Below are 19,745 nucleotides of genomic sequence, written 5' to 3'. Positions count from 1 at the left end.
CACAGCGGATTCTCACCCCGCCGGTTGCATGTGGTTTGGTTAGGTTATGTCTTAGGTCTTTGTGTTAGGCAGGGCAGGGGCATGTCCTAAAAGCTAAAAGCCTGGCTCACATTTCTAGGGGCTGGGCCTAATTATATGCCCTTAAAATTGGACGTTGGAGGCTAGGGGTCCCCATTTGCTTGGGTATCTTCCATGATTCCATCCCTCTGAATTTTGAACTCATGGGCCCTTTTCAATTTTCCTTTTTCTTCTCGGCAAAAGAACCTAGGCTCTGTTCCTCTGTCAAAGACTAGCCACCTGGCTCAAAAATCGTGCTAGTCAATTGGTCCCATAGTCATAGATTAGTTTTTGAACATTTTATGGAGTAAAAATTATTCCTATTCTGGCACTCAAAAAAAAATCTAGTAAGCACCATTCATCTTCTATCTTCCTAAAGATTTGATTAAAAACTTGAGCAAATTTTTTGATTTTATCTTTTTTTTTTCATAAAAAGACAAAACTCTTATAAAGAAAAAAAATGACGGAATTAAAATTCATATTCACATTTTTTTTAATTTCTTAATCACTAAATAAAAAAGTAAAAGACTTATGATTTTATATATTTGAGCATGAAAAGTATATTACTATCATTTGCACCATTATTGAAATAATTAGCCTCAAGACAAGCTACTGCTGTGTTTATTTTCAATAATCAACTATAGCTCTAACAGGTTGTAATAACATAAATGTTGTTTGCTGACAACTTACAGATAAGAGCATTCGAACGTTCTTGGATGAAGCTAACCATCTTTTAATACATCTTGTTTCTTGGAAAAGTGAATGTAAATTGATCTGGACCGCCAGGTGACTATACAAATGGCATACCATAAGGTTTAATGCAGAGATACAGGCTTCTGCAACATGCATTTTCATCCAACGGAAATGTAGGCAGATTCTTCCTTTGTGTACTGCAAGATCAAGTGTTCCATTAATTCTTTGTTCAAAGTGAGGAATGGGCCTCAGAGCCTATCAAGCTTACCAATCAATGTTGAGATTATTGCAATCAATTCATGGTGGGTAAGGGATTCCTTTTCCCAAAGGTTAGCTCCCCCTTTGAGCCTATCCGTCTTTGACATTGAAAGCTACCGTTAAATTTGTCCACAGATTAATTGACTTGTGAAGTTTGCAGGTTTAACTTGATTGGGTTTCATATTTAAAAGTATTTATATGATTTTGTCCGATTTGATTCGATTTAAAAATTTTTATTGTATATTATTGAAATAAATATATAAAATGAATATAATTATAATAAGAAATTTAATTTAAATAAGGTTATATTTTACTAAATAATATTCAGGAAAAATCATTGTTCAACCAATATTTTTAGAAGAAATTAAGAAAAAAATTTTAACCAAAATGAACAACGCATAGTTAGTGTAGTAGGTCGAAAACAATGGTCTGTCAAACATTATTCCATCCTTTACCGAGCATTAAAAACAAAAAAAAAAAACAAAAGAGAAAGTTCCATTTTCAACCCAATTCGTTTTATCCTGGTACCTTCCTCTCCTGATAAGAACAAAAGCTAATCTCCAAGTCAAGTGGTTAACGCGTCTATGTTAGCTCCTGTCTATGATATCCACAATTTGTTGTGCTTGCATGTTTATTTATTTATTTTATTATATATATATATATAATAAAAATTATTATAATTAGTATTAACGTGTCAAATTTGAAGCTTTTTTTTTTATTTTTGTTAAATTTATAAATAATTTTATTAAAATTTATTATCAATATATTTAATTTTTTAAAATTTAAATTATGTTATTTTTATATTATTTTTATATGACATCACTTTATTGTATTTAAAATGATTAAATTGACATAAAAACGCGTATGAAAAACTCAGAAATAATTTAGGAACATGTTACGAAGTAGCAAATTAGAAGTCCTAAACGCTGGTAAACTTCCTAACACTGAGGATTGGGTCTTTCGAATTTCCTCGTTTTTAGAAGTCGGTTCTAAGAAAACTTTTGGAAAGTGCCCTTTTCCCATTTTCCATCAATTGACTTTTCTTTTTTTTTTTTTTTTATAGTGGATGTGTGTTTTATACTTTTGTTTCTGTTTTGACTTATGTCCTTGGCTTGCATTATAAATGTACTCTGGTCGTTGACACCACAAACTGATCTAGAGCTATAGGAAGAAATTAAGTTTAAACATGTTGGGTAGGAATCCGTCTATCAGGGCATGTTTTCCCGAAAGATTCTCTGATTCAAACTTTGATGATAGCGGACAAAACTCAAGGAGAAGCTACGCTGCATCGTCTGCAACTGCAACTCCTATTGAGAGCCAGCCTAATTCCAGCGGAGCCAGCCGCTTTGCCAGTCTAGACGTGCCTCCCCACAAGCCTTCGACACATGCTCCGACGCAAACCTCAGTTGCTGACCTTGTCAATAATAATGCCTTTAAACTCCCACTCCCAAATTCTGCACCTGCTCGACTGGAATCACACCAGACTAATGCTGCTAATCACCAACATAACAAGAAGGACGCTAGTGCTGCAACACCTGTTCAAGTGGTTGACAAATTTCTATCTAAGCCTTCTCTTGCAACTCCACCAGCCTCTACATTACCAAGTTCAGTTCCTATAGATGGTAAGTAACAGCATTCATTTTCTTTTCTTTTTTTTTGTTTTTTGTTTTTGGGTCCAATTAACAAGAGTTTAAATGAGAATTGGAGCTCATTTGTTGAATTCTGATGTGAAATCAATTTAATGGCAGGGAATAATTGGACTTCTAGAAGGCTTACCTTGTATGCACCTTTATATCAATCTGCGCTGAAAGGTGATTGGGAAAAAGCTAAAGAGTTCCTAAACATGCATCCTGGTGCTGCAAATGTCAGGATAACAAAGGGATGGGAAACAGCTCTTCACATTGCTGTAGGGGCCAGACACATTGGTTTTGTCGAGGAGCTGGTCAAATTGATGAGTGTAGCAGATTTAGAACGAAGGAACAAGTACTGTAACACAGCGCTTTGTATTGCAGCAGCTTCAGGTATTACTAGGATTGCCGAGGTGATGGTGAAAAAGAACAAGTATTTGCCAGGGATAAGGGGGAACAAGGGAGTGACACCGCTCTACATTGCTGCACTGTTTGGCCACAGAGACATGGTTTGGTATCTCTACAAGGTGACTGCTGCTGAGGATCTAACTCGAGAGGATTACATTGGGTTGCTTATTGCCACCATCACTACTGATTTATTTGGTATGAAGCATGAACTGTGAAGTGAGTTATATTAGATGTTTCCATATTGCTTTCTATAATCTGGTAAAACTTTTTACTCGAATCAATTAAGAAGTTCATGACTTCATCGTACTATCTATGGCTCAAGTCTTCAAACCTCTTTGCATCTAGTAATCTATCTTTAGTGCCATTTGGTCCATACTCCATAGTCGTTATAGAGAACTGCCTATAGGAAGAACCTTAACAAAACTGTTCTCCTTTTCTGCTTAGATGTAGCTCTCTGCTTAATTCAGCACCAACCAGAATTGGCTATTCTGCGTGATTCAAATGGGGAGACAGCACTTCATGTTTTAGCTCGAAAGCCTTCAGCGTTTGTCAGCAAACATGAGATGGGAGCCTGGGAAAAGTTTATCTACCCATGTGAGTGTTCTAATTCTGTTTTAATATTCTTTTAATTAGATTGACTTTGGAAGCCCTGGAAATTCAATCAAATGATTCAAATTGTTATATCTTGTGATTTTTAATAGTTCTCATATTGTACTCTTTTGTGTGTATATTCTTGTAACCTATGTGTTGAACAATATTTGCAACATTGTGAACTTTCCCTGCAATTCTTACATTAGATATAGAGATCATATAATAGAAGTCTAGATCTTTTTCCTTTCAAGGAAATTTGAGTTAAGTCCATTGAGAAACAGAAAACAAATAGAGCATACCATCACCGAAAATAGTGGTTCAACAATGACAATGGGAAAAGTAATACTCCTTTCTTTGCCTTTCCCAATCAATATCATGCTGAAGCACTTGTAGCTGGAGATAAATATAGAACAGGGGAACAAATTAACTCAATTCAAACTAGTTAACCTACTGTACTAGTGGTAAATGTCAAAGACAGCTGATGGACAAGTTAATGATTTATCGGTCCTATAAACCAAAAAAAAAGCAATCCTAGGCCGAGGAATGAGGCTTTATTTAGGAAATTTATATGTTTATGGAAAAAGTACATTGGAATTTCTCTTGTAATCCTATTAATGAATACTTATATGATCTTGCAGGGATCTATGTGGAACCACTAGTTAAATCTAGTTGCCCGTCAGGCATGTCCAAATGCTGCTACTGTGATAAAAACCAAGGTTTTTCTCTCATTTTACCTCATAGAGGCTTGGTTTTTCTGGGAGTAATAAGTCCAATTTCTGTTTTTTTCCTATTTAAATGTGAAATCATGAATTGCATATACAAATGATCAAGTTTTATGTTATTCCAGGTTGATCAAACTTCAAGATTAACGAACAAGTTTTTTTGGAATGTCTGCAGTGTTTATCGGCTTAGCTGGAAAGTTTTGGCATGCAATAGAGAAAGCAAGTAGGTGTCGGACTTCAAATATAGTGATATTTTTGCTGGCATAGTTAAAAATCCGATATCTAACCTGTGTTTAACTTTAGTCCCAGGAAATAAAGCCGTTTACAAGAAAAAGTTACTGCATATGCAAGCTATTGTGCTTGTGAAGCTGTTATGTGAACAAATTTTGTCATTAGAAGACTCACAAATTACGGATATTCTAAGAAGCCCTTCACATGTACTGTTTGTTGCTGCAGAATTTGGTGTTGTTGACCTCATAACTGAACTTATTCAGTCTTATCCTGATCTGATATGGAGAGTTGATGAGCATAGCCGTAGTATTTTTCATATGGCAGTCCTTCATCGCCAAGAAAAGATTTTTAGACTAATCCATGATATAGGAGCACATAAGGACATGATTGCTGCTTACAAAGACAAAAACAATCACTGCATACTGCATTTGGCTGGAAAGATAGCACCTCCAAATAGACTTAATATCGTATCTGGTGCAGCTCTTCAAATGCAAAGAGAACTACTGTGGTTTAAGGTATAATTAACTCCATCTATACATGCAGTTTTCGATTAAGAATTTGTAATTTAAGTTGTTTTTGACATTGCAGGAAGTAGAGAAGAATGTACAACCATTATACAAGGAAATGAGAGACATTAAAGGTACAACACCTCGAATGTTATTCGCAGAAGAGCACGCAAAATTGGTCAAGGATGGAGAGAAGTGGATGAAGAGCACTGCTTCATCATGCATGCTTGTTGCTACACTAATCACAACTGTAATGTTTGCAGCTATCTTTACTGTACCCGGAGGCAATGACAATGCCAAAGGCACTCCCATATTTTTGGAAGCTAAATCTTTCATAATTTTTGCTGTATCAGACGCATTTGCATTGTTCTCTTCAGTCACCTCTATCTTAATGTTCTTATCCATCCTCACTTCGCGTTACGCAGAAGAAGATTTCCTCAGGTTGCTCCCACAGAGACTGATTGTTGGTCTTGCTACCCTTTTTTTCTCCATAGCAGCAATGCTTGTAGCATTTGGTGCAACCTTTTGCATTGTCCTTAGCCAAAGACTGGCATGGATTGCTGTGCCAGCAGCCTTGATTGCGTGTATTCCTGTTACCTTATTTGCCTTCTTACAGTTCCCACTCCTTGTTGATATGATCCAATCTTCATATGGTGCTGGCATTTTTGCCTGAACCAGAAAATATGTTTCTCAGTTTTGGCAGAAAATTCATTTATTCTTGAGCTATATCGAGCTTTTCTTTTTCCAACTTCAAATTTGGGTATTGGAAAAATTACAAGCCAATGGAAATCAAATGAGTCTAATATCCATTGAGAAAATTTTATAAGATCCTTTTCTTCGTGCAATTTCTATGTTATCTGTTCGTTTAAGTGCACCTCCAGTTAAGTATGCTAGAAGTAAGGTAAGCTTTCGGTCGGTTCCATTTTAGAAATTTGAAAATCGAATTAACAGACTTTACTTGAAATAACTAACAGAACCAAGCCAAATTAAAGTGATTAATGGAAATAACCCAAACCAACTCAAATCGGTCCTTAAACCTCAGTCATGGCTTAGAGAGAAAAGAAGAATAAATGGTTGAAGAAGAAAAAAATAAAAGAAAAAAGGGGTTTTAGAGAGACATCGAATTAAGGTTTTGAGTACTCATCTATTCTTTATGTTTGGCTGCCAAAAATTTTTGAAGCTTGAGCTCCAATGCCAACCCTGTGTGCTTTTGATGCCAAACCATGCCCTTGATTATGATTTCTTTGTATGAGACATCATTGAATTCCATCTGTTTCTTTTCCTTCAAACTAACTACAGAATATTTTAACCTTTGGGTGCCCACCATTGCTGAGGAGGTCTCCAGGTATTAGCTAACCAGCACAATTCAAGAGTAACAAAATGCAACACTTCTATAAAACATCAAGAAATTTCTTGCTGGAACTATTTCAGCTGGGGTCCATTACATGGATGCCTTTGAGTTTGGGTCAGACATTATTCTGATGTTCAAAATTTTGATACAGAAAAGCTTTTGCGACTGTTTAGTTGGAATCAGGCATGTGAGGCTGGGCCAATTCGACAGACAGGTTTGCTGAAAACATGAGTAAGGTTATTCAGAACTAGAAATTGGATGAGACAGGTTTTCTTTAATTGTTGCTGCTGCCATTGTATTATTCGCTGGAAAGACCTGCCCATTGTTTTCCACTAAAGGACACCACTACAAACTCATTTTGTTGGATTTTTGTGATATCAATTGAATTCTAACATCCACTGCCTGGTGGCCATGTGCCATGAATGAGGAAGAGATTTTTGCAGAATTTGGGATAAAAATATTTTGAGATAAAACAGCTGGACGGTGGAATCTCTAGTCATTATAGCCAATCAGACAAAACTGTGACATTCCATGGACATAGGGCGGTGACAACAGAAGAGTAATTGGAGATAAAAACCAGCCTAATGCAGACTCAAATTTTTATTTACAATTGTGGTCATACCGGTCTATTTCTGGCCAGCTAGTTCTGATATTTCTTAGTGCATCATATGATTCATCTGTTGAATGAAATAAAGAAAGGGGGACTCCATTGTAGGGATGTATTCTGATTTGGGGTTTAAATTTGGTGAAAAACAATTACTAGCATTTAAATTAGTAATGATTTCAATTTTGATTGGATTAATTCAGATCTTTAATCAGAAGTAAGGCAAGCAAATGGTTTTTATCATTGTTGAATTAAAATCTAAGAAATACAACTGAAAAAAAAACCAAACCAACACTAAGGTCTGGTTCAATTTTTTCATAATCTCCATTTCTTATCACAGCCCTACTCCATGGTTTTTGAAAAATCTGCATCATATATATAGGTCATGCCTTCTCATGAAGAAAACAGATTTTGCATTCCATTATTTATTTGGGGTAATCATCCATGTTGATTAGATATCACATCTCTCTAAATCACTATATGTTAGGTATCAAATGTGCTATGTGTTACAGCATTTACATACACTCTCAAAAGATGAAAAGGAATTTGAAAGAACAACAACTTATCATCCTCTCTAATGAATTGGGTCGGGGAGAAAATCAAACCCTCTGATAGTCACCCTTCAGAATCAAGACTTCAGATGACTTCTTGCATTTCTTTAACTGGCCAGATCTTCTAAGCTTCTAGCTCAGGCTACCGTTGCCTCACAGTGTTTGGGATGGTTGAATAAGCTCATTATAGCTATCCTTGTGGTTAATGATTGGGAAGAGGATTTATCAACCTTTCATCCGTCGAAGAAACAATAGAGGCATATTCTATGAAGATGAACAGGTTGAACTGTTAAGAAGGGAGCAAAATATAGCAATACTAAAAATTCAACAGATAGTAAAACGATTGAAATTCCAACTTCTGCAAGCGTATCATTCCCCAGAAGTTTGCCATAGTGATCTTCATTGGAATTTATATCTACTTATGACATTCCAATTCTCAAGTTATTGAAGCAGTTAGTGACTGCACCTTGTCGGATGAATTTGTGAAAATTCATAGAGCATGACAAGAGATAAGAAAGACACTTAAATGCTTCTAGCACATAAGAAATGAATAAATGCCGATGGCTAACTTTGAAATTGTCTAAAGTTTACCATACCTGAATTTTTTATGAGCCGCTGCAATGACAAAGAAGCAAGAACCCTTTCCTGGAGTGCTTGGTTGGAGTTTGAGGATTCTAGCAACTGCGGAACAAGTATTGAGCATGCCATGGACTGCAAATCCTTATTTCTAACGGAATGGAGAAAACTGCTTATCCAGGCAACAGTTATGAGGCTTGCTCGTGCTAAACTAGGAATGCCCTTGGCCATAGATTTTGAAAGAGCGGACAAGAATCTTTTGTTACCACAATTTAGCAACGCAATTGCTGCTTTTCTTTGCCAATTTTCTGTTGCTTCCTCCTCTTCAGGCTAGTGATTGTAGTACAAAAGAAACAAACATTAGAAAGAATATATTTAACAAGAATAGCAACTTTTTAACTACACATGCAGCTTGATATCTGGCAACTATAATTGACAACTGAGAGAAAATATCACATAATATAACACTCTTGCCTGCCTACGTTCATGTTTGAAGAATTTAACTTTCATGTTACTACACATAATTGGAATAGCAAAAGATTTGACTAGAGTTTGATCATTTTGATTTAGAATTGATATCACATGGATGGAACTTGGAGTTTAATGCTGTCCAACAAACCTACATGGCGACATAGAAGAATATGTTTAATCTAAATTGAACAAAGCTTAGTTGCAGGTTGAATCAGTAATTCAGCAGGACAAAGGAATTTATAAATATGAGATTGTGGTTAGTTTCAGAATAGGCAAGAAATTCATTGCTGGTTTAAAATAATCACAAACTTACCAAGATATCATATACTATTTTCTTCATGTGACATGAGTCCCCTAAGTTTTCATGAAAGCCTGCTTGTTGCAAGAGCCAATTTTCTGTTGTTGCCTCTCCCATGTAAGAAAAGCGGCCTCCCAGCATCACGAGAGCTCTGGCGGATTGTTCTTGAATCTTTTCATTATATTTTTCACAATCTAAAGCTTCTATAATTACCTCAACTGCTTCTTCTCTGTAGACACTGCACCTCAAAGGATCTCCCTGTAAAATGACTGTAATCCATTATTTTTTAATAAAAATATTGCATAACTGATATTCTTTTTTTGGGTGCAAGATGAACTAAAGTTAATGGAAGAAGAATCGGATGGATACTATTTCTTTCAGTATTTGATTAGCATGATGCATTAGTCCAGGTATATAATGCTGTGTATGGCAATGAAATTAATTACCAAAAGGTCAAGCTGTAATAAGATGGTTGCAACCAGCGGGCGCTCTTCTGGTAGAGCTTTCTGCAGGCATGCTAATAAGATGTGCATGGTATTCAAGCCTCCCCATCCATTCAGCAGATCATTTAAGAATTTTGTTATCTGTGTTCTTCTGTTAACATTCCCTAGGTCATCAGGATGTGTATTGAATTTCTGGAACTAATCAGAAAATCATGGTAAATTATAAACGGATTGGTACCTGTTTAGGCAGAGTAGCTCAGTTAGTAAGGCAATAACAGATCTATTAGAATCCTTGCGGTTCCCAACAATAAGTTCAATTAGAGATGCCTTGTTCATTTTATCAGCTAAGTAGTTTCGACAACTTCCATCAGCTCGAATACAGCGGGATATGATCAAGGCAGCATTATTCCTCTCAAGAACACCACCTACCTCAACATTTCTTATCAGAAGGCTCAGTCCCCCAAGAGAAACCACTTGACTTGCATTCTCCAAGTTCCTATCTTCATTGAAACCTCTTAAAAGTTGGTCTAGGAAGTAAAACCCTGCCACTTGAGAACTACACCTTACTGTAAATAAAGTCTGCAGCTGCTCTCCAAACTCTAAAACTCTAAGGACTAGGGGAACCCACTCAGTTGATATCATCTGTTTTGCCTTTGGCTTTAACAAGTAAAGCAACACAGCTGCTTTTAAAAATAGGCTACTAGTTCTTAAGAGTTTTAAGAAGATCTCAAGCTGTGGATCTGAGTTAAGTATTATCTGCCCATTCACCTCATTCCTAGCTGCAAATTCTGCTAAAATTGATATTGCTAATTCTATAATTTCATTATCACTGGAAGCAAACAAAACCTCAAGGATTCCCTCGATAACAGGAGCCTTTGCCAATGCAGCTTCTATAGCAGGGTCACCATGTGATTCCAACCAAGCTTTGGTCATTACCCGGATTGCAATTTCACACTCACTTAGACTATCTAAGGAGCAAATAGTAGCAATGGCTTTATTTAGTTCACTCAAAGGAAGATGAACATTTTCCTCCTTTCTCATTGAATTATTTCTGATAACATTTTTACCATTTACCAAGCAGTCTGTGGGCCCACTCTGGCAGGTAAACAGCCGAAAATGGTCTGATTTCTGTGTCTCTAGCCATAATTCAGTTTTCGGAGTTCTGTAGATCTGGCTTGATGACCTTCTACGTGTCTTCGTCTTGTTCTGCCAAATTCAGAAACATGATAAATGATACTCTCCGATCTAACAGTAAAATAAAAGAATTGCAGTTTTTAGAAAGAGACAGAATTACCCACATGAACATAATTGCAACCGTTGTAGTCTTCTTCTTCTTCATCTGTACATTCTTTTTCATCTTCCTCGAGGCGGCATATATCCATCGATGCTCTGATTCGATGATCAAGCTCAATGGATTGCCGCTCAGTTGTGGCCCCAAACACAGCTCGATACCTTTTGAACATGTAGGCAATTAAGAAACAAGTCAGAAAATCAACATAATTTATGATCAAATTCTTGAATGCTTTAGACCAAATGATTAAAAGTATCTAAATTAATAACCTACAAGCTTTTGTTGATAGAAGAACGTGAAGCATGAGAATCAGATGATCTCCTTCTTGATGATCCATAACTGGGACTTGACGGTGAAGGCACTGTAGGAACTGCTAAGGCTTTAGCACCAATTTTAAGCCACTGTTTATAGTAAATAGCGAACTTAGCTGTTCCCATATCCATTTGGTCATTGTAGAGCTTGCTTAAAGCTTTCATTCTCTTCTCTTTCTCAACATAATCCAAGTTGGAGAGAAGTTCAAGTTCTTTGTGGTACCAAACCTTAAGGTGAAGAAGATGAGGAAGGAAAAAATGCTCCCACAGATCAGGAAGCAGGTGGGTTCTCGCTAGAAAGGCTGAATCACAAAACACCTGAAGCAAATGCCAGGCGGATATCCTATGATTCTTCTCGAGCTTGTAAACTATAGATAAGTATAGCTGAGCACATGCTGAGAGATGAGAATTGGGAACTCCACAAGTTGAACCATTCCCTGATTTCTTAGAATTCAAGGAAGCAACAATGCTCAAGAGCCGAATCGAATTCCTCAATGATTTCATTCTAAGTTCCTTTTTGTTCCCTCCATCTTCAACTAACTTGTGAATGCTATCAATACCAAATTCCAAATTCACAAAAATCACATTATCCGAACCATTTTTTCTCCTCACTAAGCAAGAGTTGCACTTTTCTTTGATCATTTCACGAAAACTCTCATCCTGAATATACTTACCAGTGTAGCCACCAAGTAGAGATATTACAGCTCTAATGGCAACTTCATTGATTGCAGGCTCGTCTCTCCTTGGAGGGCCATCTGTTATCAATGACTTGGATTTTGGTCTATCCGAATTCGACACCCTTGTAGATGAAAACACTGAAGACCCATTCAGGATAAAAGTCTTTTCAGCCCTGTGCTTCGATTTTTCGAAGCTTTTTCGATCGTGGCAGATGTATATAGGCAGTGCTATGGACTGATCTGGTGCACTACTTCTAAGCCTGAATTCTCTAGGATTCTTCAATAACTTGCCACTCTCAAATCCTTCTTCTTTAAGCAATTGTTGTAAAGAAGAAGCCATTTCCTTTTTTGGTGCTTGAGATTACAGGGATTGAAGATTCGTTAATGGAATTAAGAGTCAAAAAACATCACAATTATTGACGAGGAAGAAGCCATTTCTTGAAAGATATTCAAGCTTGATCTTGAAGAAGCAAAGATCAATGAAGATTCCATAAAGCTTCACTGACATTCTTTCAAGAACCAAAAATTGGAAGATAACAAAAGGACAGCTATAGAAGAAAAGCAAGTGTAAAAATGTTGTGAAGGAAAAACAAAGGAAATAAGTACAATAAGACATTGCTACAATAAGACATTGCTGGTGGGTGATTTTGATGTTGTCCCTTTTCGACAGTTAAAAACTAACATTTTTCCTTATTTCAACCTTGAAATGTAGCAGAATTATACAAAGGCCCGGACCAAGCCTGTTTAATCTGCCTAATTAAAGCAGTTAACTTCCCGCCAAAAGGGATCGATTTTGTGAACCGGGTTTGAGAGGGATTGAAAATAATATACTGGTATAAAAGGACATTTTATCAGATGCTTGAATTAATCTAATTAAATTTAAGGACTAAATGGCCACGAGACCAATGGTATTAAACAAGAAAACAGCATATTTTGGAAATGCGTATCATGTGACCTGCATATGTAAACTTGCCCCACTTGTTCATAATCACCCAATTTTTGAGGTTTCAAGATTCTCATGTAGTATGCAACTGGAAACAACGTGTTGATATTGATAAGATAAAGCAAAGCAACTACTAATTATTAAAAAAAAATTATGGGTTTCATGAAAAAGTTTATTTACCTCGTCTAAATGAATTGATAATGACTTTTTTTTTTATATAAATATTAAGATTTAAATTTAAAATTTGTTGAATATGTGCGTATCACATGCTAAGGTTAAATCTCATGTTTTAACCTTTTAATGTTAGGTTATCATTATTTAATCATATGCCTTGGATAAAGTTTAAGCTATAAGATTAAACTCGTTTGAGAAAATGTTCATATGATTGTTTGTTGTTTGCAAACTATAATACAAACTATTATAGAAAGTAAGTTCAGTAAAAATAAAATCAAAATTTGAATATTATTAATTTAAAGAGAGGTAATAACCGTTGTGTCTAATTTAAATTGTTCAGAATCGTGAATTCTATGCATAAAGAGAAACACAAACATCGCTCACTTTCTCATGCACAAATTCAATCGAAAGAAAAAAGATTGATGGCTTCACATCAAAAGGCCATCCATCATATTAAAAAAAATAAAATTTTTCCATGATTGTGACGAACTATGGGTGTAAAAACAACCCATATGCCAGGCCATTTGTGGGGGAAGAAGAAAAATTGGACGGTTAGATAGTGACCTATTAACTTTATGAAAAGGAAAAAGATTCACGAGACAACGGATATTTTCAAGGATTATTTGTCTATTAACTCTTGTTATTACAAGCATGATTGGATGCTGTCCAAACAAAGCAAGCAGCTTTTGATGATATTGATAAAAAATGGGAGTTAAATTATTGAAGAACTATATGATTAATGAATAATTTAATTATATTTGTCCAACCATGGATTATAAAAGCTAATTAAGAGAACTTTGTCTATATATACAAGTTGGGAAGAAAAATTTTATAAAAGGACATTGGGGGATCGAGAGGGTAAGGGTAAGAGTCTAGTGGTATAGCTAGCTTAAGGAGATAAGTTTCAAGAATTTTGTTGATGTCCAAATTTGCCTTGGTTCGTTTTTAACATTTGGTGGTCTTTGGTTATTGTCTTTCTCCTCCTCTCATTTCTCAATGACATTTTATTTTTTTTTCTCTGCAACTTGGCCTTTTTTCTTAGCTTTCTCTCATTATTTTTTTTTTAAATTTGATATTTAACGTTGTTAAAATTTGAATCATGATTACCAAATTTAAGAATTTAACACTTTATTAATAATTTACACGATTGTCAAGTTCTCTCTTTGTTTCATTCAATCAAAATTGATGCATTTCATAATTCACAACCAAAAAACAGGTTTTCATTGTGCATGAGAGCGATGGGGATGGGTATTTCGCCCAATGATCAATACATTATTTTTTCATGCTATGAGCCACATCATTTTTTTTTTGAGAGTTTAAATTATTATTATGTTAATTAGTAATTAATTATGGAGATTGAATCCATATTAAAACTTGAAAATACCCATTTTATAAAAAACAAAATCATGTTCTTTTTTGGAAATAATTGTGACTGATTTCTAAAATGGAGAAATCTAATCGGATGGCATTTTTTCTTTCTAATTATTGAAGTATACATTAAACAAAGTGTCAGCTGGAATTTAGGTCTTTAGTTGCCAAGTGATATACCATGGGGGCAGACGTGTATGTAGTAGTACAAAGAGTCGGTTGTTTTGGCATCTATGGCTTCATGATTGCAACCCTACATCCAAAGAGGGAAAGAACTAAACATAAGTCCTCAGCTTTTTCAACTACAAAAATATTCTACATTATTGGAATGTATCCATGGCTTATATGATAAATGTAAGCTGTCAGGAACTCAGGATAGAGTAGGCTGGTTTTCCTTTTAGGTGAGTGAGTGCCCATTGGAGTTGATTCATCTGACCAATTTCGAGGAGTCCTTTTGAACCCAGATATCTGCAAGACCTTTTGCCATACTACTTTTGTCTTTTGAATAACAGCAAGAGAAAAATAGATGATCATGATAGGCGCAGCACACATTTGATTCAATTTTTGGAAAACTCTTCCTGGCAAAACAAACAGGGAACACCAAAATTTCTGCAAATTGAACGATCCAGATTGTACGAATTGTGATGTACCTGCATAAGAAAGCCTCCTGGAAGCCCAAGTGTTGATACGAGCAGAAACTTATTTGGAGCTAGCAGTGGCTCACAATGCTTGTCAGTTAACCCAAGGTATCTGCCAGGTAGATCATGACCAAGCTTGAAACCAATCCCATTCTGAATTTCTTTGAGAATATCAGCTTGTATATTTGCATAGAATAACTCGGTTTTTCTTCGTCGCTGTATGAATGCCATAAACTGACTCCTTTGCACCATTGGGAAATACCATCAAAACATCAGCAAAACACAAATGTGTTAGCTTAACCCTCTTACAACAAGGACGGTATATATCCAAAATGCTTGTTCCTGGCTGCAGCATTTAACATAGCAGATAATACATCCATAGCCAACACAAAGAGATATTGAGATAGAAATGTATACATCAACCCCAATTTTTTTTTCCTTTTTCTTTAATTTGGAATCCACCAGGCCCATATTACTTTGTGCCTCACATTGAATGTTGAGGACCAAGAAGCCCATTGAGCAATGAAATTAACAATGAAAATTGGGGGTGTAGTCATGGTCCAGACTCCATATTTTGACTATACGCAAAATTCCAAACTCTTGTTTCATTTTCCCTAATTAGCATTGTCAACTAATGAGAGGATAATTAAGAATATTTGATTAACACGCATAAGATAAAGCTTCTTAATTAAGGATTTTAAGCAAGCAGTGGAAGCATATTTTATTTTACCGACTTCGGTTAGTGTTTCCTTTATTCTTAGTTCCAATATAAAGTTAAGATGACATAATTGGAAACTAATGAAATAATGGTATTCCTAACATGTGTGGTAGGCTTTGTTTAATTATTTTTCTTTCAAAATTAACTTTATTTTTATGAATTTTTTATAAATCTCATTTCATTCATTTTAAAATAAAATTTTAAACTTTAATAGCTAGCCATAAAGGTTCCCTTAGGATATTATAATCAACTTTGTTGCTTATTCTTTAGCGTTAAAAGTAATTCGTTTCAAATTTAAAATTTAATTAAATTAATTCATATTCATTTTTAAAAAATAACATTTATCATTTTAGAATTTAAATCTCAATATTGTAATTCTTTCTTTTACTTTTAAATTTATATCACATCTCGAATTAAAGCATAACAGACACCGCACACCTGTAAGATATGATTTTATAAATATGCAAGATGTCACACAATAAAAGTTACATTTAAAATCTTAATATCTGATATAATTTTTTTATGTTATGCTTGATAAAAACACCAAATTTTAATATAAAAATTGTAACATCTCAATCCAATATGAAAATATGCTAAAGATTTACTATAATATATAAATAAACATTTAAATCCAATCTTATAAAATATTTTTTATGAGATAAAATATTAAGATTTTCATATTAAACCCGACAATATCCCCAAATTAAATGTGGGTATCCATATTATAATTAAAATATAATTTACTTCTCTTTCAACCTTAATAATATGACATTAAACAAAATATTGGGGAATAGAATATGGACTATTATAGCAGATTAGGAAGAAGTCAGAAATCAATGTCTTGAAAGAGAGAGAGTGAGAAAGAGAAGTGAGAGAATAAATCCCTAGCTAAGTTGTTTTCCCACGAAACTTCCTTGTAAAATGCAAGTGGTGAAAAAGTTTTAAAATGGGAATGTGATGGAAAAAGCATACATTCACTTCCTTGAAATTTGCTTTTCCTTTTTCCCCCATAAATACCGCGTCTAACCAAGACCACAAACAAATTATCAATCAAATAAATAATTAAATAGAAAAGCTTCAACACAAAGTTGAGCACATTTTTTTTGTTTTTACATTAAAAATAGGGTATGTTTCCATTCTTTTCTAACTTTAAATATATATATATATATATATATTTATATATATGAAAGATTGAAGTTGGAGAAGCTGCCTTAACAAGTTGGTCTAGTGGGGAAAGTTGCAAAACAACTTTATTTTTCTAAGAGAATCATGTCTTCTAACTTGTTTATTTCACATTTTAATTATTGGTTTTGAAAAAGCAAATGTGAACAAGAAAAGCAACTAGTATATTTCTTTTCCTTAAACAATTATAAATATCAACTTATGATATTTTGATAAAATATTGAATCTTTCAATTTCAGTAATTATAATTTAATACATGATAATTTTAATTATAAAAAAATATCAGTCTCAATTGATTATATAATTATATTTTTAAAATAATATTTAATAGATTTAAATTTTAAATCTTAAATCTTAATATATATAATTTTTTTCTGTTATCAGTCAATAACTTACTTTGTATAAAAGGAATAAAATTCTTCGTATGGATTTGATTTTCTTGTTACTTTTGTGAAGAAAATACTCGTTTTGACTTGTTGCTCAAGCAAGTCATCGATTTTCTTCTTTTTTTTTTTTTTTTTTTTCAAGACGGATTAAAGGAAACGTTTCCCCAATTCCCCTCATATCTTGAACGATGTAAATAATGAGTTCAAACAGGCATATAACAAGACTAAGTGAGTGTAATTAAAGATTGAAAAGCTTAACAGTAATTTTAATAATGTGAAGATTTGAAAGAGAGTTCTTTGCTAGACTTTGATATTTTTTAGTCTTTTTTTTTAATTTATTAATTATAATTTTTAGATCTGACGATTTATATATTTGTGTTGTATAAAATATTAAAATTTATATATTTATATTATATTTTATACGAAAATTATGTGTCATAAAGTTTTTGTCAATAAAAAAATATAAAATATATTTTTATTTTATTAAATTTATATATAATTATTACTAAAATTTTAAATTATATTATCTTTATTTTTTATTTTTGTATTATATTTATATTCTATCATCTTATTATATTTTAGATTATCAAATTTAATAATTTTTTATTATATAAATTTGACCCATTCTCAAATAACTTGAAAGAGAATCAAGTTTTAGATTTCCTAATAACTCTTACATCCAATAGAAATGAAGTACATAGAACTATATAAATTCTATCCATCCTTGCATATATTGTTGAAATACATATAATTTTACTTATTATTTCTACTACATTAAATAAATATCAATAATAATTATTTTTTCTGACAAATATCAATAGTTATTAAAATTTCCAATTCACATTATAAATTTTGTTAATGTACTTTCTACAGTTCTTGCAATGGGAGATGCCACATGGCGTTGGAATTTTTTTTGCCATTTTTTATTTTAAATAAATATTTTTTTTGAAAATTTTTATGTTGAAAAGGTAAGCCCTATTTTATATCAATTTTCTTACTTTTTTTTTATTTTTTCAAGATTTAAAAAAATTGTTACTGGTTTCACTTGATAATAGCAATACATCATGTGTTTATATATATATAAAATAAATATTTGTAAAAATAAAAAAAAATTTTTTTCTCTCCAACTTGATTACAAAGATATGTTATGTATATGTTATGTGCCAATTTTTTTCTTTTTTTTATTATTTTTCTATTTACTTTTTCTTTTTTCTCCTTTTTAAATATTTTGACCTTTTTAATTTTAAGTCCAATTGATATTATTGATTCAATTTTTTTTTATTTTTTTATTTTTTCTATTATTAGGGAAAATTATCGTAGGACAAACCGACTTTACTTTTTTAAATTTTTTTGCTTTTTCATTTTTTTTTAATTTTAGCTATTTTTCTTCCTTTTATTTTTTTAATTAAATAATTTTATTGGAAAAACCAACGGTTCTGTACGCATGGCACTCCATTTCTTCCTTTTTTGCCTTTTCACTTTTTTTTATCTTTTTTTTTTTCTCATTGGATAACTTACAACAAAATAAATCTGTAAATAATTTTTTTAAGAAAAATATTTATGGAGGTATTAATAACAAAACAATTTGTATCTAGAGGTGTATTTTTTGTTTGAGATCGAATCAAAGTCTTTTTTTGAAAATCAAGATTAAGTTGTAAGTGGATTTATGATATGTTTCGTCTTGTCTTGATTATATTTATTAAAATATATTTATAATTATTTATTTAATTTTATATTTATATATGTATTATATTAATAAAGATATTATTTAATATCTTAATTTAATAAAAATATTATATCCATTCGTATTTAATATGTAATCCATTGATCCATTATACAAATTTTATTTATTTTGACTTTTGTTTGACAATTATTTAAGGTAACGACGTGTTACTTTATTTTTTTTCTTTTTACAACTTTATTTTATTTTTTTAATTTAAATAAATTTTATAAAATAAACTATGTAAATGTTCACGTACCACCCAAATTTACTTTTTATCCTTTCGTTTTGTTTATTTTTTGATTAAATAAATTTTGAACAAAAAAAAGACTAATGAATAGACATGAAAATATTTGTAATTTTTTAAAATATTTGTAATTTTTTTAATGTGGAGTCTATTTGATATTATTAATTAAAATTTTATTTTTCTTTTTTCCCATTTTTTAATTTGTAATTTTAAAAAATGATATTATACAAAGCTTATTATTGCTAATGGTGCATGGTAACTCAACTTTTTTTTCTTTGTTTTTTCATTTTTTTATTTTTATTATGTTTTTTCTTCTTTTATTTTTTATTTTTTAATTAGATAAATTTATTAAAAAAAATCAACAGATATGCACACGTAACATTCTATTTCACTTTTTTTTTCTTTTCAAATTTTTTAATTTTTAATTTTCAATAGATAATTTACAACAAAAAAATCGATAAATAATTTTTTTTAAAAATGTCAATGAAGATATAGATAACAAAACAATCAGTATATGATAGATTTCGATTCATCCAGATTTGATACATGTATTTTTTTATTTGAAATTTAATCAAAATTTTTTTTTTAAAATTCAAGATCGAGTTTGTCATAACGTATAGATCTATGGACTTACCGTTAAACATAAATTTTAGGGAGTCGTTACCAATCTTTTTTGTTTAGATGTGATTATCCACCTAATCA

General features: G+C 32.5%; 1 protein-coding gene, 1 long non-coding RNA gene and 1 pseudogene across 6 annotated transcripts; 1 reads left to right on the top strand and 2 right to left on the bottom strand.

Annotated features, from left to right (window-relative positions):
* The first annotated feature begins 2,160 nt into the window (after positions 1-2,160).
* Positions 2,161-5,842, top strand: LOC111279066 (uncharacterized). 4 transcript variants are annotated; one of them, XM_089764806.1, is made up of 7 exons: positions 2,161-2,630; positions 2,757-3,239; positions 3,495-3,638; positions 4,274-4,351; positions 4,533-4,580; positions 4,814-5,103; positions 5,177-5,842. In XM_089764806.1, the coding sequence occupies exons 1-7, from the start codon at positions 2,195-2,197 to the stop codon at positions 5,765-5,767; spliced, it is 2,070 nt and encodes a 689-aa protein (XP_089620932.1). In that variant the 5' UTR covers positions 2,161-2,194; the 3' UTR covers positions 5,768-5,842. The 4 variants fall into 4 exon arrangements, with proteins under 4 accessions (XP_089620932.1, XP_022721709.1, XP_022721710.1 ...); XM_022865974.2 differs by having other exon boundaries at positions 4,661-5,103; XM_022865975.2 differs by having other exon boundaries at positions 3,489-3,638.
* A 3,159-nt stretch (positions 5,843-9,001) lies between these two features.
* On the bottom strand, positions 9,002-12,236 carry LOC111278451 (uncharacterized; annotated as a pseudogene). Its single transcript, XR_016344083.1, has 5 exons — positions 10,953-12,236; positions 10,687-10,840; positions 9,627-10,594; positions 9,392-9,539; positions 9,002-9,203 (listed from the first exon to the last, which is right to left on the bottom strand). The product of XR_016344083.1 is annotated as an uncharacterized LOC111278451 (transcript).
* A 1,993-nt stretch (positions 12,237-14,229) lies between these two features.
* LOC149517647 (uncharacterized) lies at positions 14,230-15,319 on the bottom strand. Its single transcript, XR_016344245.1, has 2 exons — positions 14,803-15,319; positions 14,230-14,405 (listed from the first exon to the last, which is right to left on the bottom strand). It is a non-coding gene; the product is annotated as an uncharacterized LOC149517647 (long non-coding RNA).
* Positions 15,320-19,745: the final 4,426 nt, after the last annotated feature.

The sequence above is a fragment of the Durio zibethinus genome, chromosome 8 (genome assembly GCF_047325235.1).
Source record: "Durio zibethinus cultivar Kanyao isolate XHJ-2024 chromosome 8, ASM4732523v1, whole genome shotgun sequence".
NCBI classification, from domain to species: Eukaryota; Viridiplantae; Streptophyta; class Magnoliopsida; order Malvales; family Malvaceae; genus Durio; species Durio zibethinus.
The sequence above is the reverse complement of the archived record's forward strand: the minus strand, read 5'-3'. Positions and strand labels throughout refer to the sequence as shown.